The sequence below is a fragment of the Ochotona princeps genome, chromosome 10 (genome assembly GCF_030435755.1).
Source record: "Ochotona princeps isolate mOchPri1 chromosome 10, mOchPri1.hap1, whole genome shotgun sequence".
In the NCBI taxonomy this organism is placed as follows: Eukaryota; Metazoa; Chordata; class Mammalia; order Lagomorpha; family Ochotonidae; genus Ochotona; species Ochotona princeps.
Window position 1 is genome coordinate 21,269,438 of NC_080841.1, and position 25,659 is coordinate 21,295,096.

Sequence of the window (25,659 nt, forward strand, 5' to 3'; positions counted from 1 at the left end):
CTGAAGAGGAGAAGCCAGGACCAGGACACACACCAGCACCCATATGGGTAACAGTGCCAGCAGGCAGAGGATTATTAGCCTGCTTTATCACTGCACTGGCCCCAAGATCAATTTCTTACAAACTGATATTATATTCAATGCAATCTCAAATTGTCAACTTTTTTTTTTGGTTCATTTGACCAGCTGATTATAAAATTTATGTAGAACTGCCTAGGACCAATAATCATGAACACCCCAAATACAAAGAATAACTACAAACCAACAGAAAAATAGGCATGAGATTTGAATAGCTATGGTATAAAAAAAGGAGATCCAAGTGATAAATAGATATATTTAAGACTGTTCCATTTATGTAATAATAAAGGAAGTACAACCAAAAAACTACAACTTCTGAAATAGGTGAATTGAAAACCTGCTAATTCTGTGTGTTGGCGAGGATGGATCGACAGGCATTCTGTGACACAGTAGGAATATAAACTAGCATTATCACTTCGCTAAGCAGTTTGACTTTATCTGAAAAAGCTGAAAACACACTTCTCTACATTAGAACCTTCACTGCCAAGACTACATTCTAAAGGAACTCCTGTAAATATATACCAGGAAACAAAGGCCAGATTTCAAACAGCACTGTGCCCAGCAGCCCCAGGCTGAAAAGAACCCACTAAGAGTAAAAACACTAAGTCACGGAGCACCACTACACAATGGAATACTAAGTGTAAGTGATTTTCACAAAGTTCACATAAAACAGGATGAAAAAGATAGGCTTACTTTACAGCAAAAGAATTTCAACTTCTCTTTAGTCATTTGAGAGAGAACACAAAAGCTCCATGCACAATTTCACTCCCCAGAAACCCACAACAGGTTCGGTGGGAGCCCCGAACTCAAGCAGGTGTCCCACGTGACTGGCAGGAATGCGACTAGAATCAACGTTGCCTCCGAGCACGTCAATGGGCAGGAAGCTGGGACCAGGAGGCAGAGCTGCGACACCAACACAGCTACTGTGAGATGGGACAATCACCGTGCTAACCACTGTGCCAAACACCCAGTACCAAAAAAAAAATAATAATAATGTATAGTTTTTATATAACAGGCATCTTCCACGAATATTCTGAAGGTCCCGCATAGCAATTAAGCGGGAAAAAAAACAGCTACATTGATGAGTCTCGTCAGTATGATGTTAGAAAAGCAAAAGCAGAACAAATAGTATTTATTCAGGGAGACAGACACAGATAGAGTACACAGAAGAGCGCACAAATGACTGGCTTCCCCTGGGTAGGCATAAAGTCCTGATTAGGAGAGTTGTGCTAGAGGAGGCAGGGTTCTACAAATCTGCTGTGTTCTACTTTTAGCCACATGGTGGTTACGTGGTTTTATTTTAAATAATTGTTTCAGCAGTCACATACACTATTAACATACCTTTCTAATGCATGATCTATCTCACAACAACAACAATCATGAGCTTTCTAAATGACCGCACACTAATTCCCTAAAATGACTCAAGCAGTTAGGCACAGCTTCATTTTGGAAAGAGGACTGTTGAGTAAAAAAGGACTAGACAACAGATTAGAGGACAGAAGCTCTCTTAATCAAATTCTTAATTAAGTTCCCTTAACAAGCTCTCTTAGGCATATTAAATCCGTTAACTCTAATTGCTTATTCATTAAATAAGTACAAATACCAACAACTGCTCTTACCTCTTGGGAGATCTGTGACTACTGAGTTACCTTTCATTAACTGCAAACTAACAGCAAAACAATTAAAGATCTCAGCATGGTTCAGAATCCACAACTGAGAGATGTTTGCTACACTAAAGATACAATGTACTAAGAGAAAAAAATAAAACCCATGAGAAAAAGAGTCAAAATTCAATAATCTTCAATTTCACTTTTAATTGCATTGTTTAGAAAATGGTATGTTATTGCTAATGGTGATAAAAAAAAAAACAGGATTCTATTTTGAGAAATAAAAAAGTAAAATTTATCCTAAGAAATGGCATAATACTCTGCTTTCTCTTTAGATCATATAAATTTTTCGCCTTTTACTAAAGAAATGGCATAAAAGATGCCACAATACAAGTTCAGAAAGTGAAGGTTTGACTTATGTTTACATCCCTTACCTCTCAGGGGGTCTTAAGACTCACCTCCTGGGCCCGGCGGCGTGGCCTAGCGGCTAAAGTCCTCGCCTTGAACGCCCTGGGATCCCATATGGGCGCTGGTTCTAATCCCGTCAGCTCTACTTCCCATTCAGCTCCCCGCTTGTGGCCTGGGAAAGCAGTGGAGGATGGCCCAATGCATTGGGACCCTGCACCCGCGTGGGAGACCTGGAAGAGGTTCCTGGTTCCCGGCTTCGGATCGGCGCAGCACCGGCCATTGCGGCTCACTTGGGGAGTGAATCATCGGACGGAAGATCTTCCTCTCTGTCTCTCCTCCTCTGTGTATATCTGGCTGTAATAAAATGAATAAATCTTTAAAAAAAAAAAAAAAAAGATTTGCCTCCTTCCTGAGGGGTTCTGGTGCCCTCCCATGAGCAAAGATGGCTAAAGGGTTTGGGCACACAGGCCCTGCCGGGTTTCCCCACTCAGTCTATCAGCATTCACACTGAGGTAAAGTCGCCTCCCTAAAAACCCGAAAGGACAGGTCTCGGAGAGCTTCTGGATGGTGGGGTGTGTGGAGGGTCCTGAAGGGATCCCAGGAAGGGCAAAAGGTCTGAACCCTTTCCCGCAGCTTTGCTCCGTGCATCTCTGCATCCGCGTCCTAAGCCATATATCCCTTATCATAAACCAGCAAGTCTCAGTGTTTCTGTGAGTTACATGAACTGCTTGAGGGAGTGAATCAAACACCAAAAGGGGGTTGTGGGAATCCTGCTTCATAGCTGGTGGATCAGCACAGGTCAAACGACCCGGGGTCTGTCACTGCTATCCAAGGTAGAATGGGACAGCCTTGAGTACTGAGTTCTCAAACTACTGGACCGTAGGCTATCTCCAAGTCAGAATCGAACTGAGGGACACCCAGCTGGTGCCTGCACACTCATCTAGAAGCTTCTCCATTACAAACCACAGTGAACACCTCAACTGCTCCTTCCGGATAGAAATAAAATAAATAATTAAATTGGGCTTCTCAATTAGCCCCACTGCAGCTACAGAAAAACTAGCAAGAAAGAGAGGCAAGTCTCACTAAAACAAACTTTGAAGACAGACATGGTACAGATTTTTGCCACTTATAAGATAAAATAAATTCTGCTACAAACATCAACAATGCTCTTAGAAGTTGTTCCTGTTCGACCATGAGAAGACTGTAAACAGGATATGAAATGCAATGTTAGACAGGTTATTCTGTGTTCAACATTCTGTATACCTGAATGTTCTCCCTGCTCCAAGTATGTGGCGTTTTATTGGCAAGTAGTTTCAGGTCTTGGATAGCAAGTCTCTTAACTGCTTTCCTGGGGTCATTCTCCAAATACTGCAACAGAAGCTGAATCTGTAAGGGAAGGAAGTCACTCCATGAACAGCATGGTCACTGAAATTAGCACAACAGAGGCAGCATATATTTTGGTGCAACTTGGAGATTTGAGACAGGACTCAGCTCAAATCACAGCCCTGTCCTTTAGTAGCTATCTGCTTGTGTTTGGGCTTCCACCGTCTTGTGGGTGAAACACTGTCACTTAACTTGTAAGGCCCCAGTATAGGAGCTGACATTTAACAGATCCTCAGTGCATTCTTCTGTTAGCTTCACACCCTCCCACAGACCCCGCCCCCCAACACTCCAGTATCCTCAAGGGCTTCCAAGAATCAGCACTGCTGAACACAGAAAAGCAAACAGAAATTAAACCAGCCTTTAGCAGAAAAAGGAAACATTCATGTTTCTAAAACATAATTCCTAATACATTAGATATGTAAGTTTACTGAAGAACAGTCATCTTAAAGAAGCTTAAAATTACCTGCTTAGGCGTGTCAACCAAAGACGAGGCAGCAAGCAGGGTAAAAGTATGCAAAGAAACAATCACCATTTTGGTGGAGGGATAGGAGGTCACCAGCTGCTGCAGAAGCTGACGGGCACTAGAAGCCAGGATCGCATCATGGTGCATGTGCTGCAGGATGGGGATCAACTTCAGCTTCAGGTCTACTGGCGTAGCTAAACCTGCACACAAAAAGAACTTTCTGATCTTCATCCATGAAAGGGCTGGGAGGTAGGCTGTGACGCAGTGTTCGAGTGGACCTGGAAACCTGGGATCCCACTCAGGAGTGCCTGGGTCAAACTGTCAGACAACGGTTCTACTGCGGGGGTCCCTGCCACCCACATGGGAGACTCTTGATTATTAGCCTCTCAGTTTGGCCAGCCCCAGCCCTGGCTGTTACGAGCATTTGAACAGTGAACCAGCAGGTGGAAGATCTGTCTCTGCCTTTCAAAAAATAAATAAATAAATAAATAAATAAGAAAAACTAACTCATTTAGTGAAATGTACATTTAAAAAACCAAATAGTATACTAATAGTTACGTTTATAACATTAAAGATAATTATACTAGAATTAGGTCATAAATTCAATAGTTTTTTTCCAAACAATTTATCTTATCATTAAGTTCTCATGATTCTATAGCTACTTACTAATAGCAGAATATGCTTTCAAAAGATGTAATAGGGAAAAAAACAAATTTTTATTTGCTACATCTTATGGTATATTAACAAGAACATACACACAGATAAGCTCATTGGTTACAAGTTGGTTATATTAACATTTTTTAAAAATTTATTTTATTTTTATCACAAAGTCAGACATACAGAGAGAAGGACAGAGAGGAAGATCTTTCATCCAATGATTCACTGCCCACGTGACCGCAACAGCTGGTGCCGAGCTGATCTGAAGCCAGGAGCCAGGAACTTCTTCCAGGTCTCCCATGCGCAGCTGCAGGGTCCCAAGGCTTTGGGCCATCCTTGACTGCTTTTCCAGGCCACAAGCAGGGAGCTGGATGGGAAGTGGGGCTGCCGGGATTAGAACTGGTGCCCATATGGGATCCCGGGGCGTTCAAGACAAGGACTTGAGCCACTAGGCCTCTGCGCCAGGCCCTATATTAACAATTTTAGTTATTTCGTTCAACAATTACATCAAGATTAGAATGTGAACACAGTGTATACAGAACAGTTTTGGGAATCTCTGAATTTTGCATAGCAGGGCCTTTATTTACTACATACACAGCCAGAAATCCATGAGGATTGATCCTGATGCATCTTCTAACCCTGGAGCCAAAGAAGTAAGCAAGTCTTTTCTTCTAGAGCAGGGGTAAGGAAATCATGTGCTCTGGTCCTGCCAAGGTATGCTTAACACTTAATAAATCTACAGCAAGCCAACTTTAAAGCTGATCCTTTTATATGGCTCAAGAACGATGTTATACATAACCAAATGGCCCTTGGCAGAGAAAAAGGTATCCACCCCTATCCTAGAGCATGGCTTGTAGTAGTAAAAAAAAAAAAAAAAAAAAAAAGTTTTCATCACAAGGTCTTACAATCATGCCAAAAGATAATTTATACTCTGCAGTTGATCGGCTTGCCCACTGTGAAATCACTGTCGGCATAAGCAAAAGACAGTATTTCAATACCCAATGGAAACTTGCATGCACAACTTCCTCACTACTTGGTATCACTTTGGGGTTGCCTAAAGCAAGGCACCAAGTGCACCTGGTTGTGCTGCCCACTCTATTTTGGAAATTCTTAACAGTCTCTCCTTTTTCACTCTTTCTGGTTTCTACCTTCTTCCTCTGGCCGTCACTTGTTCATCTCCTTTGTACTCTACTAGCTATAATTTCTGGTATTTCTTTTAGTTATAAATTCTCCCCTCACTTTCATCTGTACTTTCTCTGCATCAGCTGACAGTCTCCTGGTGTTACCTGCCTCCCCTCCCAAGCCCAGAACTTCACATGCATGCATCCTATACTCCTGCTCATCTCCTTTAGGATACTTACTAGGGCTTAAAGGCAACTTCTGATCTGCACCTTGAAATTGTCCCTCTGAAACTTTCTCCATCTCAACCCATTTCAATAAATGACAACTCCAGCATTACAACTCCTCAGACCCTAGAGTCCTTCTTGATTTCCTCGCTTCTCTTGCATCACATTTCCAAATTTATTAGCAATTCTTTGTTTTATCTTCAAAACACAAGAAAAATATAATGTCCATCCATTTCCACTAGCACCTCTTGACTGAATTACTGCAAAATCTCTTCAGCACTCACTCTGCTTGGGTCACACTGTACAGCCAACTACTGTCTCCCATTCCCCTTTTCTGCACTAGAAGCTTATGCTCAACCCAACAGTTGAAGAGTCTTCGTCTGTTTTTAAACGCATCTTTACTAAAAATTTAGGGATACTTGCAGAAACGCAGTTGCTTAAAATTAAACATCAGGATATTCTTTGCCTAAAACTCAGCCATTTCCATATCTTGACCTCCAATTTTCCCCCACTCAAGTGCCCATGTTTTCTTCTCACTTTTCCTAATTTCTGCTCTTTTTTTAAAAAAAAAACATAAGCTTGGGCCCGGCGGCGTGGCCTAGCGGCTAAAGTCCTCGCTTTGAGAGCCCCGGGGATCCCATATGGGCGCCAGTTCTAATCCCAGCAGCTCCACTTCCCATCCAGCTCCCTGCTTGTGGCCTGGGAAAGCAGTTGAGGACGGCCCAATGCATTGGGACACTGCACCCGCGTGGGAGACCCAGAAGAGGTTCCAGGTTCCTGGCTTCGGATCGGCGCAGCACTGGCCGTTGCGGCTCACTTGGGGAGTGAATCATCGGACGGAAGATCTTCCTCTCTGTCTCTCCTCCTCTGTGTATATCTGGCTGTAATAAAATGAATAAATCTTAAAAAAAAAACATAAGCTTAGGGAATAACAAAGCAATGAATCTATAGTATTGATTAATGAGTCTCCGTATATGTATGCATCCATATAATCATCTCCCAGATACAGTAAATGTGAGCAGTGACTCGAACATCAGCCCTGAAGGCCCCTGCCACCTTGAACTGTGCACTATTTTAGCTATTTGCTCCTCCTTCCCACGGTTCTCAGATATCATGTGGTTCTGATTGCCCACCAATGGGTTGTAACCTAATGGTGTCTCACCTGAGAACTCCACCCACCCATCTCTCACAGCCCCTCCCCTAGTCCCCACCCACCTAGCAATCACTGTGGCTCCAACAATCTGTCACCAATCCCTTGGGGCCCGCCCACAGCCCCTCTCAACCAATTCCCCAAGCCCTCCAATACTTTCCAGGCTCACCTGAGCCTCCAAAGTGAGCCTTTTCCCTTTTTCTTTACTCTCCTACCCTCCACTGCCCCCTCCCATACATGCTTTGTTGGAATAAAAAACCGTCTAGGTACCTCACTGCGGCTGATATTTTGGCTTGTGGAGGAATTAGCTGTGTGTAAAAACTAACACTATATCCTGTATTGCTCACTGCAGCTCTCTGACTATCTGCCCTCTATCGCTGCTAGGGTTCAGTCATGGTGAGCTGAGGAAGAGGAGGGAGGCAGAAGAATGAGGTGGAAGCACTCGAGCTCTGTCCCCTTTCTGCAGGGTGCCCATGGTTACTGAAGATGGGGTTTTCAAAGAGGCTCTCTTGAAATGGCTCCAAGTTTCTGGCAGACACTCCTCTCCTGGACCCCAGGAGGACAGCAAAGGCTCTGACCTGGCTCCAGGACTACATTATTCCCTGTAGTTCATTAAACTCTCCTTGAATTAGTCTCATGCAAGTGTGCCGTTTGCTTCTGGCTGTGATCTTGTCTAACACAACACATATTCAATAAAACTGTTCAGTAAATGAATGATGCTTCCTTCTGGTGATACGAAGACAATGGACCTGTGTGCAGAGCAGCCCTTCCTGGTGAGAAGACACAAAGACTAAAGAATGAAGGTGAACAGGATAAAGTTCAAGCACCATATCCTGATACCTGAGTTACTGTTGCAAAGTGAACAAGCCCTCTTTGGAAACAAAAGGCAATTCAAATATATGCAAAATATAAATAACACAAGACACATCACTCTAGAAAAGCTTAGGACCACAGTGGTTAAAAACATGGGCCTCAGAGCCCAACTGTGCTGCCTCAGCTGTGCAACTGCACACAAATAACTTGGCTTTCCTGTGGTACTTGTTCCTTTTCAGCACACTTAAGAGTATTACCTATCCAAGGCTGCCAAACTGCGTAATCCAGAGGCGCCATTTATAAAAATACAAAGAAAGTGGTGTTCCTTAGGCTTGCCCCATTCTGTCACCCGAGCTCCCTTTTACAAATGTTATGAGGATAAATGCTCACTGTATCTGAAGCAGGGCACAGGTGAGGTCAGAGAACCGTGACTGTGCTGGCCTTGGGAAGGAGTCGGCATTACCTGCAAGATGCTGGAGGGACATGAGCAAGGAGAAGCCCGGAGCGCCCGGTGCAAGGCTCTGATCCCACCTCCTCGAAGGGTTCCTCTCCTTCCCTTCCCACACATCCCTTCCTCAGCACACGGCAAAGGGAACGGCCCTGCCACACCTCCCTCTACTCTGGGTATACTTTACCCTCCTTCTCCCACCTAACTGTACCGTCTACTCTCCCATCCTGGACAAGAATGTAGGCTGCATGAAGGCAAGAGCCCTGCTTTGTGTGCTTTTGTACCCTAAGCACCTAGAACATCTTTAGCATATAGAAGATGCTTAAAAAATATGACTTCAATGAGTGGTGACTAGTGCATAGTAAATACTTAACAAATATTAGCAGTTGCTACTAATATAAATCCTAGTAAATCAATTCCCAGTAGTAAAGGAAGCATACGTACCTTGAATCATTTCACTGATTTTGTTACAGATTCCTACAGCAAAATCCCTTTGGAAAGAGAGAACAACAAAGACTTTAACACATTCAATTTGCTTAACTTTTCCAAAGGATTTACATCATAAAATGCAGCATTGCAGAAATCCAATACTACAAATCCTAGCTAGCATTTCAAAGGTCAGGGGTGGAGGAAGGGCTGGTACCAGAAACGAATTTCAACAGAAACTCGGCCACTGCTTAAGTGTAAGGCAGCATTTGCCTCATCTGGTACTCAGGGAGAGTCCTTATCTGTGACAGGTGCTGTCAGCTGCAACCCTTAGTGACACCGGAAGAATTGGGATTGCTATTGTAGAGCATGTTTCAGGATATACTCTGTATTGAGAAACAATTCTCTCATATAAGCACTGATTATATAAGCAAATGAGGCTCCAACATTCTGAAGTTTAGAAAGAGCAGGTGCAAAGTGATAGAAATGTAGCAGGAAATAAAGATTCCATCTCACTAAAACCAAACTACTTAGTCATGTTTCTCAACATCACTCATGCATGTATTCTCTTAAGGTACTGCTTTTGATCTTAGTATAATAAAATCACTGAGTGTTGGAAAAGCTATTAATACCTGTTACACGTTATATAACATAAAAAGAAATATAGAGGTAACAGGACCAAAACTGACTGATTTAATCAAGGCAATGTGTACGTAAGACATGAGATGTTTCTTCTGTAGCTCTAAGTAAATGGATGCATAAGTATTTTCTGCTGTTAATATAATACATGTCAGGGTCAGCATTGTGACATAGTGAATTAAGCCAGCATCCCATCTGAACACGGCTCCTACACTTCCAATGCAGCTCCCTACTACTGCACCTGAGGAAGTAGCGGGAAGACGACCCAAGTAGCTGGGCACCTGTCATGCACATGGGAGACCTGGATAAAGCTCCTGGCTCCTGACTTCAGCCTGGTCTAGACAAAGCTGTTTCGGACATTTAAGGAATGAAACAGAGGACTGAAGATCTTTCTCTGTCTCTCCCTCTCTGCTTCAAATAAATAAATCTTAAAAAAAAATCATCACTTGTTTTAGCTTTCAAATATTATTAAGAATAGCTATAATTATTCTACAAAGGTTTTAAAAATACTCTTCCTCTAGCAAACTGCATATCTGTGTACATATCATATATAGATATACCATAACCTTAGACAAATGAACACTGCAACAGATAAATAGCATATAGAAGTAGATAGAAGAATCTAGTTAGATAGTGAAGAACTGTAATTATAGGAAACAATGCTACTCTTGAAAAAAAAATTGTTTTGTTTTGGAAAATAATCATCTTCATAGACATTTTTAGCTCAACATTATGAACCTTATTTTTCAGATACTGTTTTTTAAATCTAACCCGTTAAATTTCTAATACATTATATGGGATAACTGACATAAACAAGCCTCATTGGACCTTGCTGATTTACATTTTAAGAGTATAAGGGGAGTCTGATGACAAAGGGTTTTGAGATTACTACTCTTAAGAGATCAGCCTCACGTTCAAATAATGGCAAGTACTAAGTCTTCAAAGTGTAAAGCTAGAAGCATGTATTAGGCACAGACGACCCGTTCCCATCTTTAACTGCAATATTATCCAGGATTCTGCACAGATGCCTCCCCTTCATCACACAGTTGCCGTTCACATCTGCACAGGCCTTCCCTACTCACCACTGCTACAGCAGCTCACGCAGGACACTGCCACACTATTGCTATACTCTTCGTAATGCAACCACTGCACACAGCTTTCTTATCCTTTTGTTCTGATGAGCAAAAACTAACTACTGACCCTGTATCTAACTAGAGTGTGTATGTTCGATTCAACATATAAATAATAATGCTTGCTTCTGAATTCCAGAAACTGGTCTTGTGAAAGCCTGCTGACACTGCCAAGGAATCTTGCCCTCCCTATCAGCATGACTTTGTGAGAACTCAAACTGCAAGAATTTATTACAGCAAATTACATATCAGCAACTTGTAGATTTTTCTAACAATATTTTAAAACATACTGATGTTCACATTTAAATAAGGTGAGATGAAACAAAACGACTTCTCAGTTTGGCACTCCCCGCTGCTGCTCAGACCTGCCACACTGGGCACACACTCCTACACTGTACCAATTGCAGCTCTAACATCCAGCTCGTCAGTTACCACAGTCACCACTAGAGGGCACAGTTCCCACTGACAATGTCTTTTTTTTTTTTTAAGATCATGATTTTTTTTTTAAAGACTGATTTTATTTTTATTGTAAAGTCAAATATACAGAGAGACGGAGAGATAGACAGGAAGACCTTCCATCTGATGATTCATTCCAAAAGTGGTTGCAATGATCAGAGCTGAGCCAATCTGAAGCCAGGAGCTTCTTCAGGGTCTCCCATGTGGGTACAGAGTCCCAAAGTCTTGACTTTCCCAGGCCACAAGCAGGGAGCTGGATGGGAAGCAGGGCCCCAGGATATGAAATGGTGCTCATGCGGGATCCTAGCACAAGCAAGGCGAAGACTTTAGTCACTAGGCTATGGAGCCGGGCCCAGTGTCTTCCTCAGTATTTGACAACATTGACCCATGAAACTGCTTTGTGACCCAGGGATCAGCTCTTGAAAATTTACGCTCTTCTGAAGGATGAATTAACGGCCAGCACGGAGGCACAGTGGGTTAAGGCAAGGCTGGCATCCCATATGGGCACCATGCCACTTCTGATTCAGCTCCCTGCTATTGCACCTGAAAAAGCACACAGGTGGGCCTGGCGCTCCGGGAAGATCCAGACAGGTTCCGGCTCCTGGCTTCGGCAGGGCCCAGCCCCAGCCCCAGCCATGTCAGGAGTGAACAGTGCAGAAAATCTCTCTGCCCCTCTCTAACTCTTTCAAATAAATACATCTTTAAATGTTTGAAACAAATGAAACAAAACCAGGGTAGGTTGGACGTAGTTACTGTACAAGAAAAGGGTTAAATAAAAGCTCAAGGTCTTGTTTGGCCAGTTACTCTTGATCTAACATTCCAAACTGATAAATCTAAACAAACCTCCATCAGCAACGGGTTGAGATTACAGGATCTCAAACCAGAAATAATCTCATTATTTCTCAAGGCAGAGGTAAACACTAATCCCCGAAAATATTTTGCTAACTTCAAATTGTTAATATTCAGCTAGGTCTTGCAGGCATTTCTAGGGAACAATTTGACATTTTTGCCAAGTTACACACGGGGATGCAACGCAAAGCAGCCGAGCACTTGCAGAGTAAGAAAGCAGCAGCTGAGTTCCACGGATGCCTCGGTGCAGGGCTGGCAGCCTCTTTAGCTGACAAGCCAAGTCTTCCCCACTGAGCCTGACCTCTGCTCACCCTCTCCTTCTGGAAACCAACACTGGCTTTCTAGTTTACCTGAAGACTTGTTCTTCCAACGTGCCGTGGAAGCTCCCTGGGAAAATGGCACACATTCTCTGCACTTTCCTGCCTGTCTCAGTGCTCATCTGCACCAATCAGTTCTTCCTCGGGAAGCCAGGGTGCCTGGAGGCCTGCTCTTACTTGGACTGCGCTGAGAAGTTGGAGGCGGCAAACACGGCAGCTTCCACCTCCACGTTGTCGTGGGAGTCCAGGCTCTGACGGATGCTGTGGTGCGCATTCTTCCTCTCGGGGATAATGGAGGCCAGGCTGCCCAGCATCCTGCAGGAACAGGAAAGCCCAACAAGAGTGGGAAAAGTAAACTCCAGGTCTGGAAGTGAGAATGCAGGCCCAAGGCCGACGACCAAAACCAGAGGTACTTCATAAACCTCAGGTTAATACACTGCGACTTCAGAAAGCAAGCTGTGTCTCTAATACCTTTGTGTATATTTTGGCAAATATCCAGATGGTTCTACTGACACAAGCAAAACCTTAAAAAAAATCCCTGAAACACATCTCAGGTACCAAACAGGTCCAAAAACTTTTTCTTTTTTTTTTAAAGGACAATTATTTTCATTTGAAGGGTATATTTTTATTTTACATTTAAAGACATTTATTTTTCTTGGAAAAGCAGATTTACAGAGAGAAGGAGAGGCAGAGAGAAAAAGCTCTTTTGTCAGCTGCTTCAAGTGGCCGCAACCGCCAAAGCGGAGCCAATCTGAAGCCAGGAGGCAGGAGCTTCTTCCAGGTCTCCCACATGGGTGCAGGATCTCAAGGCTTCAGGCCATTCTCTACCACTTTCCCAGGCCACAGGCAGGAAGATGGAAGGGAAGTGGAGCAGCCGGGACACGAATGGTGCCCCTTTAGGATCCCAGCGCTTGCAAGGCAACAATGTAGACATTGAGCCATTGCGTTGGGCCCCTCTTTCAGACTGATTGATTTTTAAATATGGATTAAGAAAAAAAAACCTGAAAAGCCTTATCCACTCTGGCAGCCCCTATTTTTTTCTTTCTAAAGGAGCATCTTTTGAGACTCTTATTGTTCAAACTGCAAGAACACATGCATCCACTGGTAGCTATAAGCTCTGTCTTGGCTGAATCCCTTTTTTCTTACTGCCAAAATCTGGGTTGGTCTTGACAGTTACACAGTTTGGAGCTGTTTTTATCTCAAGGCATGTATTATTTAACTTACAGTTAAGACAACATAGGAATGATGATGCTGAAATACACCGTGATGAACAGCATCATTCCGTTTGCGGCTTTCAGGCTCTGTCTACTGCTTATCTGCTCTGTAAAACACATCAGAGAAAGGACCAGCACCCAGGATGTGTTTAAAAAAAGAAAAAACTCCTATAATTACATAACAAACAGATAAGTAACACAATGGAATCTAAACAATCTAAAGGAAATGAGCAAAAGTTTTTGACAGAAGTTTTTCAAGAGATCTATGAATAGCCAAAAGAGAAACAGCAGTGCTTAAGATCATTACCATCAATAAAGTGCAAAGCAAAGCCGTTACAGACCCATGAGGGACTGCGGTTCAAAGGGCTGCGACACCACGAGCAGCAGAAGGTAGGAAGCAAGCATGTACGCTATTAGCAGGGACAGAAAATGTTAACACTTGGCAGAAAAGAGCAGCCTGTTACTTTAAAAAGTAGGTATACAGTTATACTGTGACCCAGCAATTTTATTCCTGTAAGTATATTCACCAGAAAGGAAAGCATGTTCATAAAAAGTTTTATAGCCACATGCTGTACCGGAGGGTGATGGCTCTGGCCACAGGGTCGTTGCTATGGATCACAGAGAAGATTCTCTTCACAAACTCATCCACATTCAGAATCTTCTCCAGATGCTTCTCGCTTTGCTGAGTGACTTTCAGGACACACAATCGCAGGAAATTGTTCCTAGGAAGACCAGAAAGAAAATCAACCAGGCCACTCCAGGAAAGTAAGAGCTGAGATGCAAGCAGCACCGATGGCATTAAACGCCAGCAACAGGTGGGGAGGTTCTAAACCCTATCCCTGTTCTTCCGCCACTCAGAGGGCCGCCTGAGGTCTGCGCCTCCACTGGAAACCCAGCATCAGCTGTGTGCTGGGCCTGCAGTCCCACCGCCAAGACATCAAAGCGGCCGTGGCAGCAGGGGAAGCTCCAGAGCTGGACGATGTCTCACAGCCAGAGCACACCAGGACCAGAAGTCAGCTGGCGTTCCTCCTCCTCCTGCAGGTCTCGCAGGCTGCTGTGCACAGGTGCATGGAGATGGCAGGATGAAGCGGTGTGGAAAGCGGCGAGGAGAGGAACAAGGCAACAGGTATCTATCTATTCAGTGCCCATCTGCTTAAAGCACTTGGCAGATCTGCTTCCATGCTATAAAACAAGTTACCAAAAGATTTCTTACAGCAGCTCATGCAAACTCACAGACTTTTTTTCCCAAAAGTATAGTCAAGTATTTACACTGTCTCAGTTCGATTTATCTTGCTCACCAAATGAAAAGAAATGTAATTTGAGTTGCACTCTTCATTGTTTTTTGCTAAAATATCACTAATCTCCCACCAAGTGCACACACTGCTGTGTGTATCAACCCCGGGAAGTCTCAAAGACAGAAACCAACCACAACACATGCAACCCCAACAGAGAGCTTCACAACACTTACCCGACTCTGAAAACATCAGCTAGCTTGAGGAAGGCAGAATTGATGAGAATAGGGAAGGGATACTTCTGGAAAAGCCTCGGAAAACGAACAACTGCTTCACACTGTTCACCCAGTTTGCCAGATCTCAGACCTAGAGAGGCAGAAGGAAGAGAGATCTTGCAAACGTGTAGCCACAGAACAAAGGTAGCAAATTACAAGTTGATACACAGTAATAACAATGAATAATTCCCATCAATTAGGCAGAGTATCTGAACCTCATGATGCCTTAGAGAATAAAAATAATTGTAAAGTAATAATCTGAAAAACTGACACCTTCAGATGTATACTAATGAAAGTGAAGAAACTTTGTAAGTCTGAATGAATGAAAAATATTTGGGGCCATAAAATAACATTCAAATTTAGAAGGATCAAAGCCATGCCATGTGTGTTCTCTGAACACAAGACTTTGGAAATCAACGAAAAAAATTTCCAAATTTTCAAAATTGAACAACATACTTTTAAATAGTCCATAAGCAGAAGAAAAAATCGAAGGAATGTAGGAAAGTATCCAAAGTGAAGGAAAAGGGCAGTGTAGTCTGTGAGATGCAGCTAGCGTGGCTGTAAGACACATTTATGCAAAAAAAAAAAAACCCTCAAATCACCAACCTAGCAACTGTGTCCACACAACTCCACATAGAAAAGATAACTTTTTAACATAAGATTCTGTAAAAGCTATAAAAATAAATATAAACCAAATGCCACAAGGCTTAACTGGCTAATCCTCCAATTGCAAGCACTAGGATCCCATACAGGTGCTAGTTCTTGTCCTGGCTATTTCACTTTCCATTCAGCTCCCTGCTTATAGCCTGGGAAAACAGCATTGGATGGCCCAAAGCCTTGGGACCCCACATACCCGTGGGAGACCCAGAAGCAGAGACCAGCTTTGAAGCAGCTCAGCTCCCATCACAAGGCCATTGGGGATGAACCAGTAGATGGAAGATTTCTATCTAAATCTGACTTCCAAATCAAAATTATTTAATCTTTAATAATAATAATTTTAAAAAGATGCCACTTGGGATGCCTGCATCAGAGGTTCCTGGGTTCAAATCCTGGCTCTGCTTCCAATCCAACTTCCTGCTTTTGAGCAGGAAGGCAGGCAGAAGGCAATGGCATAAGCAACTGGGTCCGTGTTCCCCAGGAAAGACTTAGAATGAATGAGTTCTAGGCTTCTTGCCTCAGTCTGGCCCAGCCCGGGCTGCTGTGGACATTTGGGAAGTGAACTAATGAATGGAAAATAGCTCTTTCACTACTTTCTAACAGATTAATAAAATTGTTTCAAAAGAAAGAAAAAGGAGATTCTACAGTGGGGATCAGGCCATAGATGGCAAAACAAGAGAAGAAAATAAAAAGACAAGCCACATGCTAAAAGAAAATGTTTACAAAACACCTATCTGACACAGCATTTTTTTTGTAATTTTTGGAACTCATTAATGAGACAATCCAGGTTTTTAAATGGACAAGATTTAAAGAGAAATTTCAGTCAGGGAGAAACACAGATGGCAAACATAAATATATGAATGGATGCTGGTTATCAAGGAAATGAAAATTTAAGATTTTTTTTAAGGTGGCCAACATTTTTTTTTTAAATTTTGACTATTATGGCACAATTCCATAGAGTCTTGGAGAAAATTTAATATTATAATAAAATACCATTACATATCCACTAGAATAGCATAAAAATATTAATAACAAAGACTGACGATACCAAGTACTAATGAGGGTATGGAGTAACTGTAACTTTCATTTCCGATAGGAATGCAAAAACTATCTGGTTACCTGGAAAACACTTCGATTCTTTCTTAATAAAGGCAAAAGATCTACAAGCCAATGCACAGTTTTATTCATAATAAACCCAAACTGGATACAACCCAAAAGTTCACCATCTGATGAATGGATAAACAAGCTCAGTGTGTTCATATAATGAACTACTACTACGCAATAAAAAGGAAACCAATTACTGATTTGTGTGACAACAGGGCTGGATCTGTGTTCTGTAACTTTGGTGACTCCCCAAATTTCCGTATGTTCTGTGAATGTGGTTGTGGAGTGGCCCACAACAAAGCTAAGACTCACCTTATCAGAGCTATGACTTAGTCTGACTTCTGTGGACAAAGTAAGGACACAATTTTCCCTCCCTATGCTCAATGTTTCAGGGCAACATGAGAACAAATCTCACCTGGAACACATTCAATACAGTAAGACACACGACCCATGTGGTGAGTTCCGATTCATGAAATCATACATTGATTTCCTCCTCATTTTAACCACATAAAACAATCTCAAAATCATTACACTGAGCGAAGGAAACCAGATGCAAGGCTACCCAGTTAATAAATCCTATTTGGATGGGATTTGGCCAATCTAGTAGTCAGTAATTAAGTATGTGCGGTCCACTAGTGAGCTCCAAAATACAACATACAAATGTAAGATATCAAAATGAAGGCTTATGTGGCAACACGGCTGCTCTCTGACAGCCTTCCAACCATTCTCTGGATTCTCTGCAGCCAACACGGGCTCTGCCTGCTGGCATCCTGGCTCTCCACTGCGAGGGCGAAACCATGCCAAGAATCTCTCATTCAAAGCTGCATCTCAAACTAGGAAAGCCCTACACGTCTCTTCCTGCCAGGGGTGCAGCTGGACATTTTGGCCACTTCATCATCTGATCATATGAAATAACCTCAAACTCACTATAAGGTAACAGAGCTACTACCTAACAACTTGATAGCTACATAGCCATAATTTATATTTGAAAATGATAAGCAGGAAAGACTAAAATGATAATTGACTAATAATGTATTAATAAAACAGTACCCTTTCTCTCAATTTTAGGAATTACCAGTAAATGCACATGGTGAGAGACATACAGTATTATACAGTATACAGGTAGGGTAATATTGATTAAGTTACCTAAATAAAGCAGTTTTGGTTTGTGAATACCAACTTGTAGGAATACTTAATAGCTTACTTTGTAAATTACAAGACAGTAGATCTCAGCCACGTATAAAAGCATTTTTTTATGTAAAAGCTAAAGGGTCCCGCAATTTTTGGATTAGTTCACAGTCTAAAAAGAGATCACCAACTAGACTTGAGAACGGGCACTTCCTAATTTTTAAAAAAAAAGATTTATTTTTTTTATTGGAAAGTCAGATTTACAGCGAGGAGAGACAGAGAGAAAGGTCCTTTATCTGCTGGTTCACTCCCCACATGGCTGCAATGGCTGGAGCTGAGCTAATCCAAAGTCAGGAGCCAGGAGACTCCTCCAGGTCTTGCACGTGGGTAGAGGGTCCCTAGGACCCAGGTCGTCCTTGACTGCTTTCCCAGGCCACAAGCAGGGAGCTGGAAGGGAAGCAGAGCAGCCAGGATACAAACCAGAGCCCATATGGGACCCCGGTGAGTTTAAGGCGAGCATCCCTTACATGCTACTGCGCAGGCCCCCTAATATGTTTTCATGTGGCTTTGAGTGGCAGAGTCTGACTCTGATTTCAGGTCTACATGAGTCTATTGGGCTACTTCTCTACACTGTTAAAAACCTGGTTTGGTCTGCTAGCAGAAATTTTCAAGAGTAAAATTTTGATTCAGTGTGAGTCAGACTGGCCAAGCCTGAATCAGGTACACAGAAGGAATTAGTTACGTGGTACCAACCTGGCTACTGAGACCACCCTCTCTGAAAGGGTTTATGGGGATCCTTCCAGAAAAGGCCCATATCTGTGTATCATAACCCACCACATTTCTACCAATGCAGATACGGTGACGTGTGTACTTCTGCCCAGCCTGACAATGCAGGCGTCGTAGAAAACAGGTGTGGGATGGCAAAATGCTTCATCCTCTTCATGCAGCACACCATCAAGCTTTCCACGCGATTTGAGCACCTCTAGTGGCAATTCCACTGGCATTGCACCAGCCACAAGAATGTGAATGAGTCGCCACTCTCTTCTCCAATGCTGTCATTTTAACATTCCCAGGCTAACTTTGCAGAAAGCAGATAAGCTGAGTGGTGTCATTTCAGTCTCCTCTTCCCCCAGGGTGAAAGAGAGCATGGGTAAGTTTTCTCAAACCAGGACAACTTCATATCAGCTGGTACAAAAAGAAGTTTCACCAGTAGAAAAGTTACACAAATCAGAGGAATTGGAGAGTTGCCTTTTACAATACAAGTAGTGTGTACTAATGATTATCTCCATCATAAAATGCATTAGTAAATGCAACTTTATTTGATCATGCTAATGCTGCCTGCACATGCTGTTTTTCACAAAAGCTTAGTCTGCAGAGCTAACAGCTTGGAACTTTCAATGTTTCCCCACTGCGCTTCCCATAAAATCTAACTGCTTGTCCTGCCCAAGGTCATATCTGATTTAGTCCTGTCACTCCATATTTAAATATAAGCTCCAAGTTTTGTTTTTTTTTCAGAGTTACACATTTGAGGGGCCAGTGCAGTGGTGCAGCATGCTAACCTCCCAACCCTCAGCACTGGCATCTCATATGGGCGCTGATTCATGTCCAGGCTGTTCCATTTCCAATCTAGCTCTCTGCTTATGGCCTAGGAAGGCACCAGAGGATGGCCCAAGTCCTTGGGACACTGCACTCAAGTCGGAGACCTGGAAGAGACTCCAAACTCCCAGCTTTAAATCAGCTCAGCTCTGAATCTTGTGTCCATTTGGAAAGCGAACCAGCAGATGGAAGATCTTGCTCTCTCCTTCTTTGTCTGTAAAATGTTCCTTTCAAATAAAAACAAATCTTTGTGGGGATGAAGAGCAATGTAGTTGAAAAGCAGAATGATACACAAGGAAAGATACAGACCTTCCTAGAGCATCACCCTGAAGGTGCCAGCACCCAGGCTGGGCCAGCCAGAACCCTGAAGCCTGGGACTGCATGGGCGATCTCTCAGCATGAGAGTAGCAAGCACCCAAGTGCCTGAGCCATTCCTGGCTGCCTTGCAGGTCTGTCAGCAAGGAACCAGACTGGATTCAGAGCAGTGAGGGCCTTGAACCAGCACTCCAGATGTGGAATGCCAGCACAGCAAGCAGTGTCCCAATCAGCCACACCACAATGTTAGCCCCAAATGCGAGCTGTCTTGTTCACTAGGGCAGCTCCCCTTTGAGTACAATGCCTACGAAACCAATGTGGGTGGCTGGTCAATATGTGCTGAATGAAAGTGAAACTATTACATCAACGACTCTTTTTCTAAGTTATTACACCCAGAAAGAATGAAATTAAGTCAGCTTCAAAATGGCATCCATTTATTCCTACAGAGATCAGAAACAGTTCACTTCACTGCTGTGCTTGTTTAAAGGGGTCAGAACTCAGTGTGCCAGATTATAAAAGGCAGCATCTCCCAGTTCTAAAGACTCCGGGACCATAAGAAACCTCTTTAAAATGCAGTTTGAGGGTCACATCTTATACCTAACCTCCTACCCCAAAACTTCAGGTGAATGTTGAAGAAACACCTTGCAAAATGAGCTGATATTTACTCTTTCAGTAACTGACAACACAGCCTTCAAATAGCTCAGATCAAAAAATCTCCCAGTTTTCTTTGGCAAATCCTGCGGGATCTACTTTCACTATTCAGAATCTCAACACCTGACACGGTGCCACTGCCACCATCCCGGTCCAGGCCACTGTGGTCTTTAAGTGCCGCATCTCTCTCCTCACTGGTCTCCCTACTTCCGCTTCCAGGCTCCCTTTGGCCTGTACTCAACACAGTAACCATGCAGACCCCCTTCACAGGCCCCTGTGCTGAAAATCCTCTAACATTTCCCATTGCACTTAGAATTGATGCAAAGGGAAGGGCTCTTAGCATGTAGGATGCCCTTGTTTCAAACCAGAGCCCCTGGGCTCAGCACCCTGCTAAGCCACACTGTGGGAGGCAGCAGGAACGGTGGCTCAAGCAACTGGGTTCTTGCCACCCACATGGAAGATCTGAATTGTGTTCCTGGCTCCCAGCTTCACTGCGGTGACTTGGGAAATGAACCGGCAAATGGGAGCTCTGTCTGTCAAATGAAGCCAGCATTCTTTGTGGCTTGCAGGTCCACATGCACTGGCTCCCGGCTCTTTCCAGCGCACTGCTTATTTCTCAGGCACAGAAGGTGCCGCAAAGCTGGCGTCTGCTCCGGAGCCTTTGTGTTCTTCCCCCACCTGATCTGTGAGGTCTTTCTAAAGTTGGCGTCATGAAGTAATAAGTCAACTCCAACACCACACCAGTTTTCTCCAGCTCCTGTCACTTACTTCCCTTTCCTTTATACGCATCACTACCTGTTAAATCATGCTTACTCTATTTGGCTACTACAATCCATTCCCTGTGTAGAATACAACATAAGCTCTAGGAGAGGGAACTTCGTGTCATTAACAGCCATGTGCCTAGCACAAAGCCTGAGCAAGTAACACGTGTATGGGAAGGACAGTAGGGGGAGGAAGGGAGACTTGGTGAACATACTGTTAAAATGATGTACCTCTCACACACTAGGGAAATTCTGGACTACAACGATGGAAATTCGAAGAAAACTGGACCTGGTCCCACTCCAATCTCTGATTTCTGATTCACAAAACACACACTTTCTTCAGCAGGTAAAAGACAGTCCACATGGGCATACGCCCTTTTCAAATACACAGACATCATAAAAAATAAAATACATTTATATAAACAAACAAAGAAAAGAAACTCAGTATTTAAAATACCAAACTAGGGCCTGGCATGGTCCTTGCCTTGTATGTGCCAGGATTCCACATGGGCACTGGATTGTACCCCGGCTACCCCACTTCTCTTCTAGCCCCCTACCTGTGGCCTGGGAAAGCACTGAGGGCCCAAAGCCTTGAGACCCTGCACCCTTGTGGGAAACCCAGAAGCTCCTGGCTTCGGATTAGTTCAGCTCTGGCTACTGGGGCCACATGGGGAGTTAACCATCAGATGGAAGATATTTCTCTCTCAGTCTCTCCTCTCTGTAAATCTGCCTTTCCAATAAAAATAAATCTTTAAAAAAAAAATTAACTGCACATGAGCTACCAAAATTATTTCTGCAATATAATTTCCTGACAGTGTGAGAATGTGAAAAACAGCAAGAGTTTTCTATCTGTCTTGTGGAAACTCTCTTTCTGGGTCACCTGTAAAATATTCCCCAGGGCTGTTGCTGGGAGGACTGAGTCCCACATTGTGTGCACAGGACTCACGTCTGGCGCTGGGTGAAATGCTCAACAGTCATTCATTTACAGCTTACAGATACAACAAATTTCTGCTTTGATTGTTCCTTCCAAAGGAACAACCATATTAGACCATCCTCCCTATAATCGCAATACAACCCTGTATTTCTCCTTTCTTTTGTGGCCCATCCTGACCCTGCACCCTACAAACACTATCCTAGCATTAGTGTGGAAGAGCCTAGTTGGCCCAATGTGACCGGCACTGACTGTGGAACCAGTAGGCTTATTAGGTATCACCCATGCCAGGATAAGAAAGGAAAAGGCCAGGGAGGGTTTAAGAATTATACTTAGGGACCCACGCGCAGTAGCCTAGTGGCTAAAGTCCTCGCCTTGCACATTCTGGGATCCCATATGAGTGCCGGTTCTAATCCCAGAAGCCCTGCTTCCCATCCAGCTCCCTGCTTGGGGCCTGGCAAAGCAGTGGAGGACGGCCCAAAGCCTTGGGACCCTACACCCACGTGGGAGACCCAGAAGAAGCTCCTGGCTTAGTACTGGCTCAGCTCCAGACGCTGCAGCCACTTGCGGAGTAAATCATTGGATGGAAGATCTTCCTCTCTGTACATCTTTCTAATAAAAATACGTAAATCTTAAAAAACAATACAGAGGCGCTCGGCACAGTAGCCTACCAGTTAAAGTCTTCGCCTTGCACGTGCACCAGCTCCCTGCTTGTGGCCTGGGAAAGCAGTCGAGGACGGCCCAAAGCCTTGGGATTCTGTACCCGCATGGGAGACCTGGAAGAGGTTCCTGGCTCCTGGCTTTGGATTCACATAGCACTGGCAGTTGAGGCCACTTGGGGAGTGAATCATTGGACGGAAGATTTTCCGGTCTCTCCTCCTCTCTGTTTTTCTGACGTTGCAATAAATGTAAATCTTTAAAAAGTACACTTAATGTTATATACATATAGAAGAAAAGATCTATATCTTTGCTAAGAAAAAGAAAAGCTTAAAATTGATTTTCTTGGCCAATGCAAATGCACTGAAGATACAGTGATTCTACTAAAATATCCCACTGAGGTAACATTCTGATATTGATCAAAAGCCTAAGCAACTGTAAGGATTCACTAAAAATGTTTAGAGTTTAAAAAAAGGAGCAGGGAAAATCTCAAAAATTCACAGAGCAACCATTAAGTTAGAGTCGGGCAGAAGCTCCAAAGCGCACTGAAAAACAGATCCTTCGGACTTCCACAGTTCCCTAATAATACAGCGCTACATTCCGCCAAATATCAGCTGTACATCAGCAGACAAAGTGTTTCCTTTACACAACAGAAATCCCTGCCATGCACTGAACCAAAGAGCCCCTGCTCACACTTGGATTCTCTATGGCAGCTCCAAAGCCCGTCTCTCCAGCATGTTTCTTTCACGCCACTGTATCACTTTGTAATTCACATCTCTCCAGTTCGGTGGTGGTATTGTACCCAATTCTCGGACAAGACTAGGTGAAGTTACCTGGCGTGTCTGAGATCATAAAATCAGCAAACTGGGCTTGAACTCACGCTAACCCCAAAGCTCCTTCTACCTCACCACGCTGCCTCCTGTAAGGAAACAGATCGCAGTGAACTTGTCTCCAAAGAAGGAGCAGAGCCCATGCTTTTCGGATAAGCTCGGTTATTTTTAATCTCTTTTTGCATCCTGTACACAATATAGCTGCGGAAAGCAAAACAAGGGCTGAGTGTCGGTGCAAAAAGTATTGCTGAAGACCCGGTCGAAAACGAATGCACTGAAAAATCATTCCAATTCAGTGTTTTTGGGGAACCAGCGAGTTCGGCAGTGCGCAAAGCCGGGTGACTGTGCCCTCAAACGGCCACCACCGGGCCCTCGCGGGAGCTGGATCGGTATTGAGAGGAAGCCGGGCCGATCCGGCGACCCTGCAATCTTCCTGCAGCCAAGCCCGGTCTCTGCCAAAGGCGCAAGCGCAGCTCGCCCAGCGAGGCCCGGCCCGCGAGGCTCCGCGCATGCGCACGCGCCTGCCCGAAGGCGCCCACCACCTGGCGGCGCCGCTTCCCTCCACGCCCGCTCGTCCCAATACCTTTGTCCAGTTCCATCAGGGCAGAGTTAGCATCCAGCTCCTGTTCGCCATAACCGGCGTCTGCCAAGAAGGACTTGGTGGAATTGGACGCCATGGCCCCGAAGAGTTCCTCGGCTAGCCCTAATCAGAAAGGTGGCACACTCAACCCCCGAACCGCCATCTTCTCCCGCCGCAGATTTTTTTTTTCTCCGCGCACGGGAGCCAGCCGTGTTACGCATGCGCCTTGGCCACCGCGCGGTTCGTCGGCACCTCTGCGGGGCCCCTCGCGCAGGCGCTCCAGGAGCTCCTGAAGTCCAGGTTCCCGCGGCTGGGAGAAGAGGAGGCGGGGATTCTGAGGGGGACGTGACTGTGAGGCGCCGGGAAGCCGCGCCGGCAGCCAATCAGAGGGCGTGACGTCAGTTTGGCGCGGAGTTTGGCGGCTGGGGCACCCAGTGGCGGGAGTTGGAGGCAAAAACGAGTAGAGCTGCGAGGGGCGCCTGCTTCGGGTTCTGCCGGGCTCGGGGTTGGGGGGCGGGGATCTTTCCGGCTTCTCGCTCGGCTGTGGCTTCTTCTCCGGTCCAGATGCTCTTCAATTCGGTGCTCCGCCAGCCGCAGCTTGGCGTCCCAAGGAACGGTGAGTAACGGTCCGTAACCGCTGCTGCTCGCGGGCGGGACTCCTCCCCGCCCCCCAGCCCCGCACCGCCCCGATCGGGGCCGACCCCGAGCCTCGGCTCCCGGCTGCCGAGGCCTCCCGCGGCCGCCGAGCACCGAGGGTCGCCCGGGAGAGCGGCCGATCCGCTCCGGGGGGGGGGGGGGAGGGCACTTTGGTGTTTTGTTTTCATCGCGGTCTGGGTAGTTTTATTTTATTTTTATTTATTATTTTTTTCGCGTCGCGGGCTAGGCCGAGGGAAGGAGGGACGGAGGCCGGCCCTTATGGCTTACGTCTGCACCGCGCGTTCGCTGGAGCACGGCCTGCCATGTGTTCTCCCCCGCGGCTGCGGGAGGCCGGCCGCGCTCGGAGCCATCCCTGAGCTCGGTCGGAACTTGTAGAACCTCAGAGAACCCTACCCTTGGCCGTGTAATCAGCGATGCGGATTGCCTTTTTCTTGGAGCGCTCGGGGCAAAATGCAACCGCCCCTTTTTTCTACAGCCATAAAAATTCCTAACTATAGAGCCCGTCGCCACGTCCTCCGGACACGAGCTCTATGAAAAGATGAAAGTATATCCGTCCAGGGTTTTTTTTTTTTCTTCTCAGGCCACAAGTAATGGTCTTTTTTAGACATGGAATCAACAGTTTTTTTCTTTTTTTGCACTATTAGTTCGTCCCCATTCCCCTGTGAGTTTGTAGAAAGCCGACTTATTTTCTACGATTCTTTATGTTCTGAAAGTTTAAATCGTTGGCTACGGGAGACGTGGGGCTTTTAGGTTTGGAGATTTTCGACCTGAAATGTTGAGATGTTTATCGATTCAGGGGCTGGCTCGTTCTTGTAAAAATGTACAGCACACCAGGGCCCTTCTGTCCCTCTAGGCATGTGGAAAAGACAAAGATGAGAATCTGCGAGAGGAACTTGGAGGGACA

General features: G+C 44.7%; 2 protein-coding genes across 4 annotated transcripts in view; one reads left to right on the forward strand and one right to left on the reverse strand.

The window, feature by feature from the left end:
* INTS7 (integrator complex subunit 7) overlaps positions 1-24,241 on the reverse strand; it is a 68,863-nt gene extending 44,622 nt beyond the window's left edge. The window contains exons 1-7 of the mRNA XM_058669160.1: positions 24,102-24,241; positions 14,850-14,979; positions 13,957-14,103; positions 12,345-12,482; positions 8,795-8,841; positions 3,937-4,136; positions 3,354-3,476 (exon numbers count right to left, since the gene is read on the reverse strand). Coding sequence (XP_058525143.1) covers positions 3,354-3,476; positions 3,937-4,136; positions 8,795-8,841; positions 12,345-12,482; positions 13,957-14,103; positions 14,850-14,979; positions 24,102-24,195 — 879 coding nt within the window. The 5' untranslated portion in view covers positions 24,196-24,241. The remainder of the gene's footprint in view (positions 1-3,353; positions 3,477-3,936; positions 4,137-8,794; positions 8,842-12,344; positions 12,483-13,956; positions 14,104-14,849; positions 14,980-24,101) is intronic.
* A 346-nt stretch (positions 24,242-24,587) lies between these two features.
* The window catches only part of DTL (denticleless E3 ubiquitin protein ligase homolog), a 43,324-nt gene continuing 42,252 nt past the window's right edge, over positions 24,588-25,659 (forward strand). The window contains exon 1 of one of the 3 annotated variants that reach the window (XM_004578665.4): positions 24,588-24,714. In XM_004578665.4, the coding sequence (XP_004578722.2) occupies positions 24,663-24,714 (52 nt within the window). In that variant the 5' untranslated portion in view covers positions 24,588-24,662. Of the gene's footprint in view, positions 24,715-24,942; positions 25,417-25,659 lie in introns of those variants that run through there. The other 2 variants (XM_058669162.1, XM_058669161.1) reach the window with 2 other exon arrangements.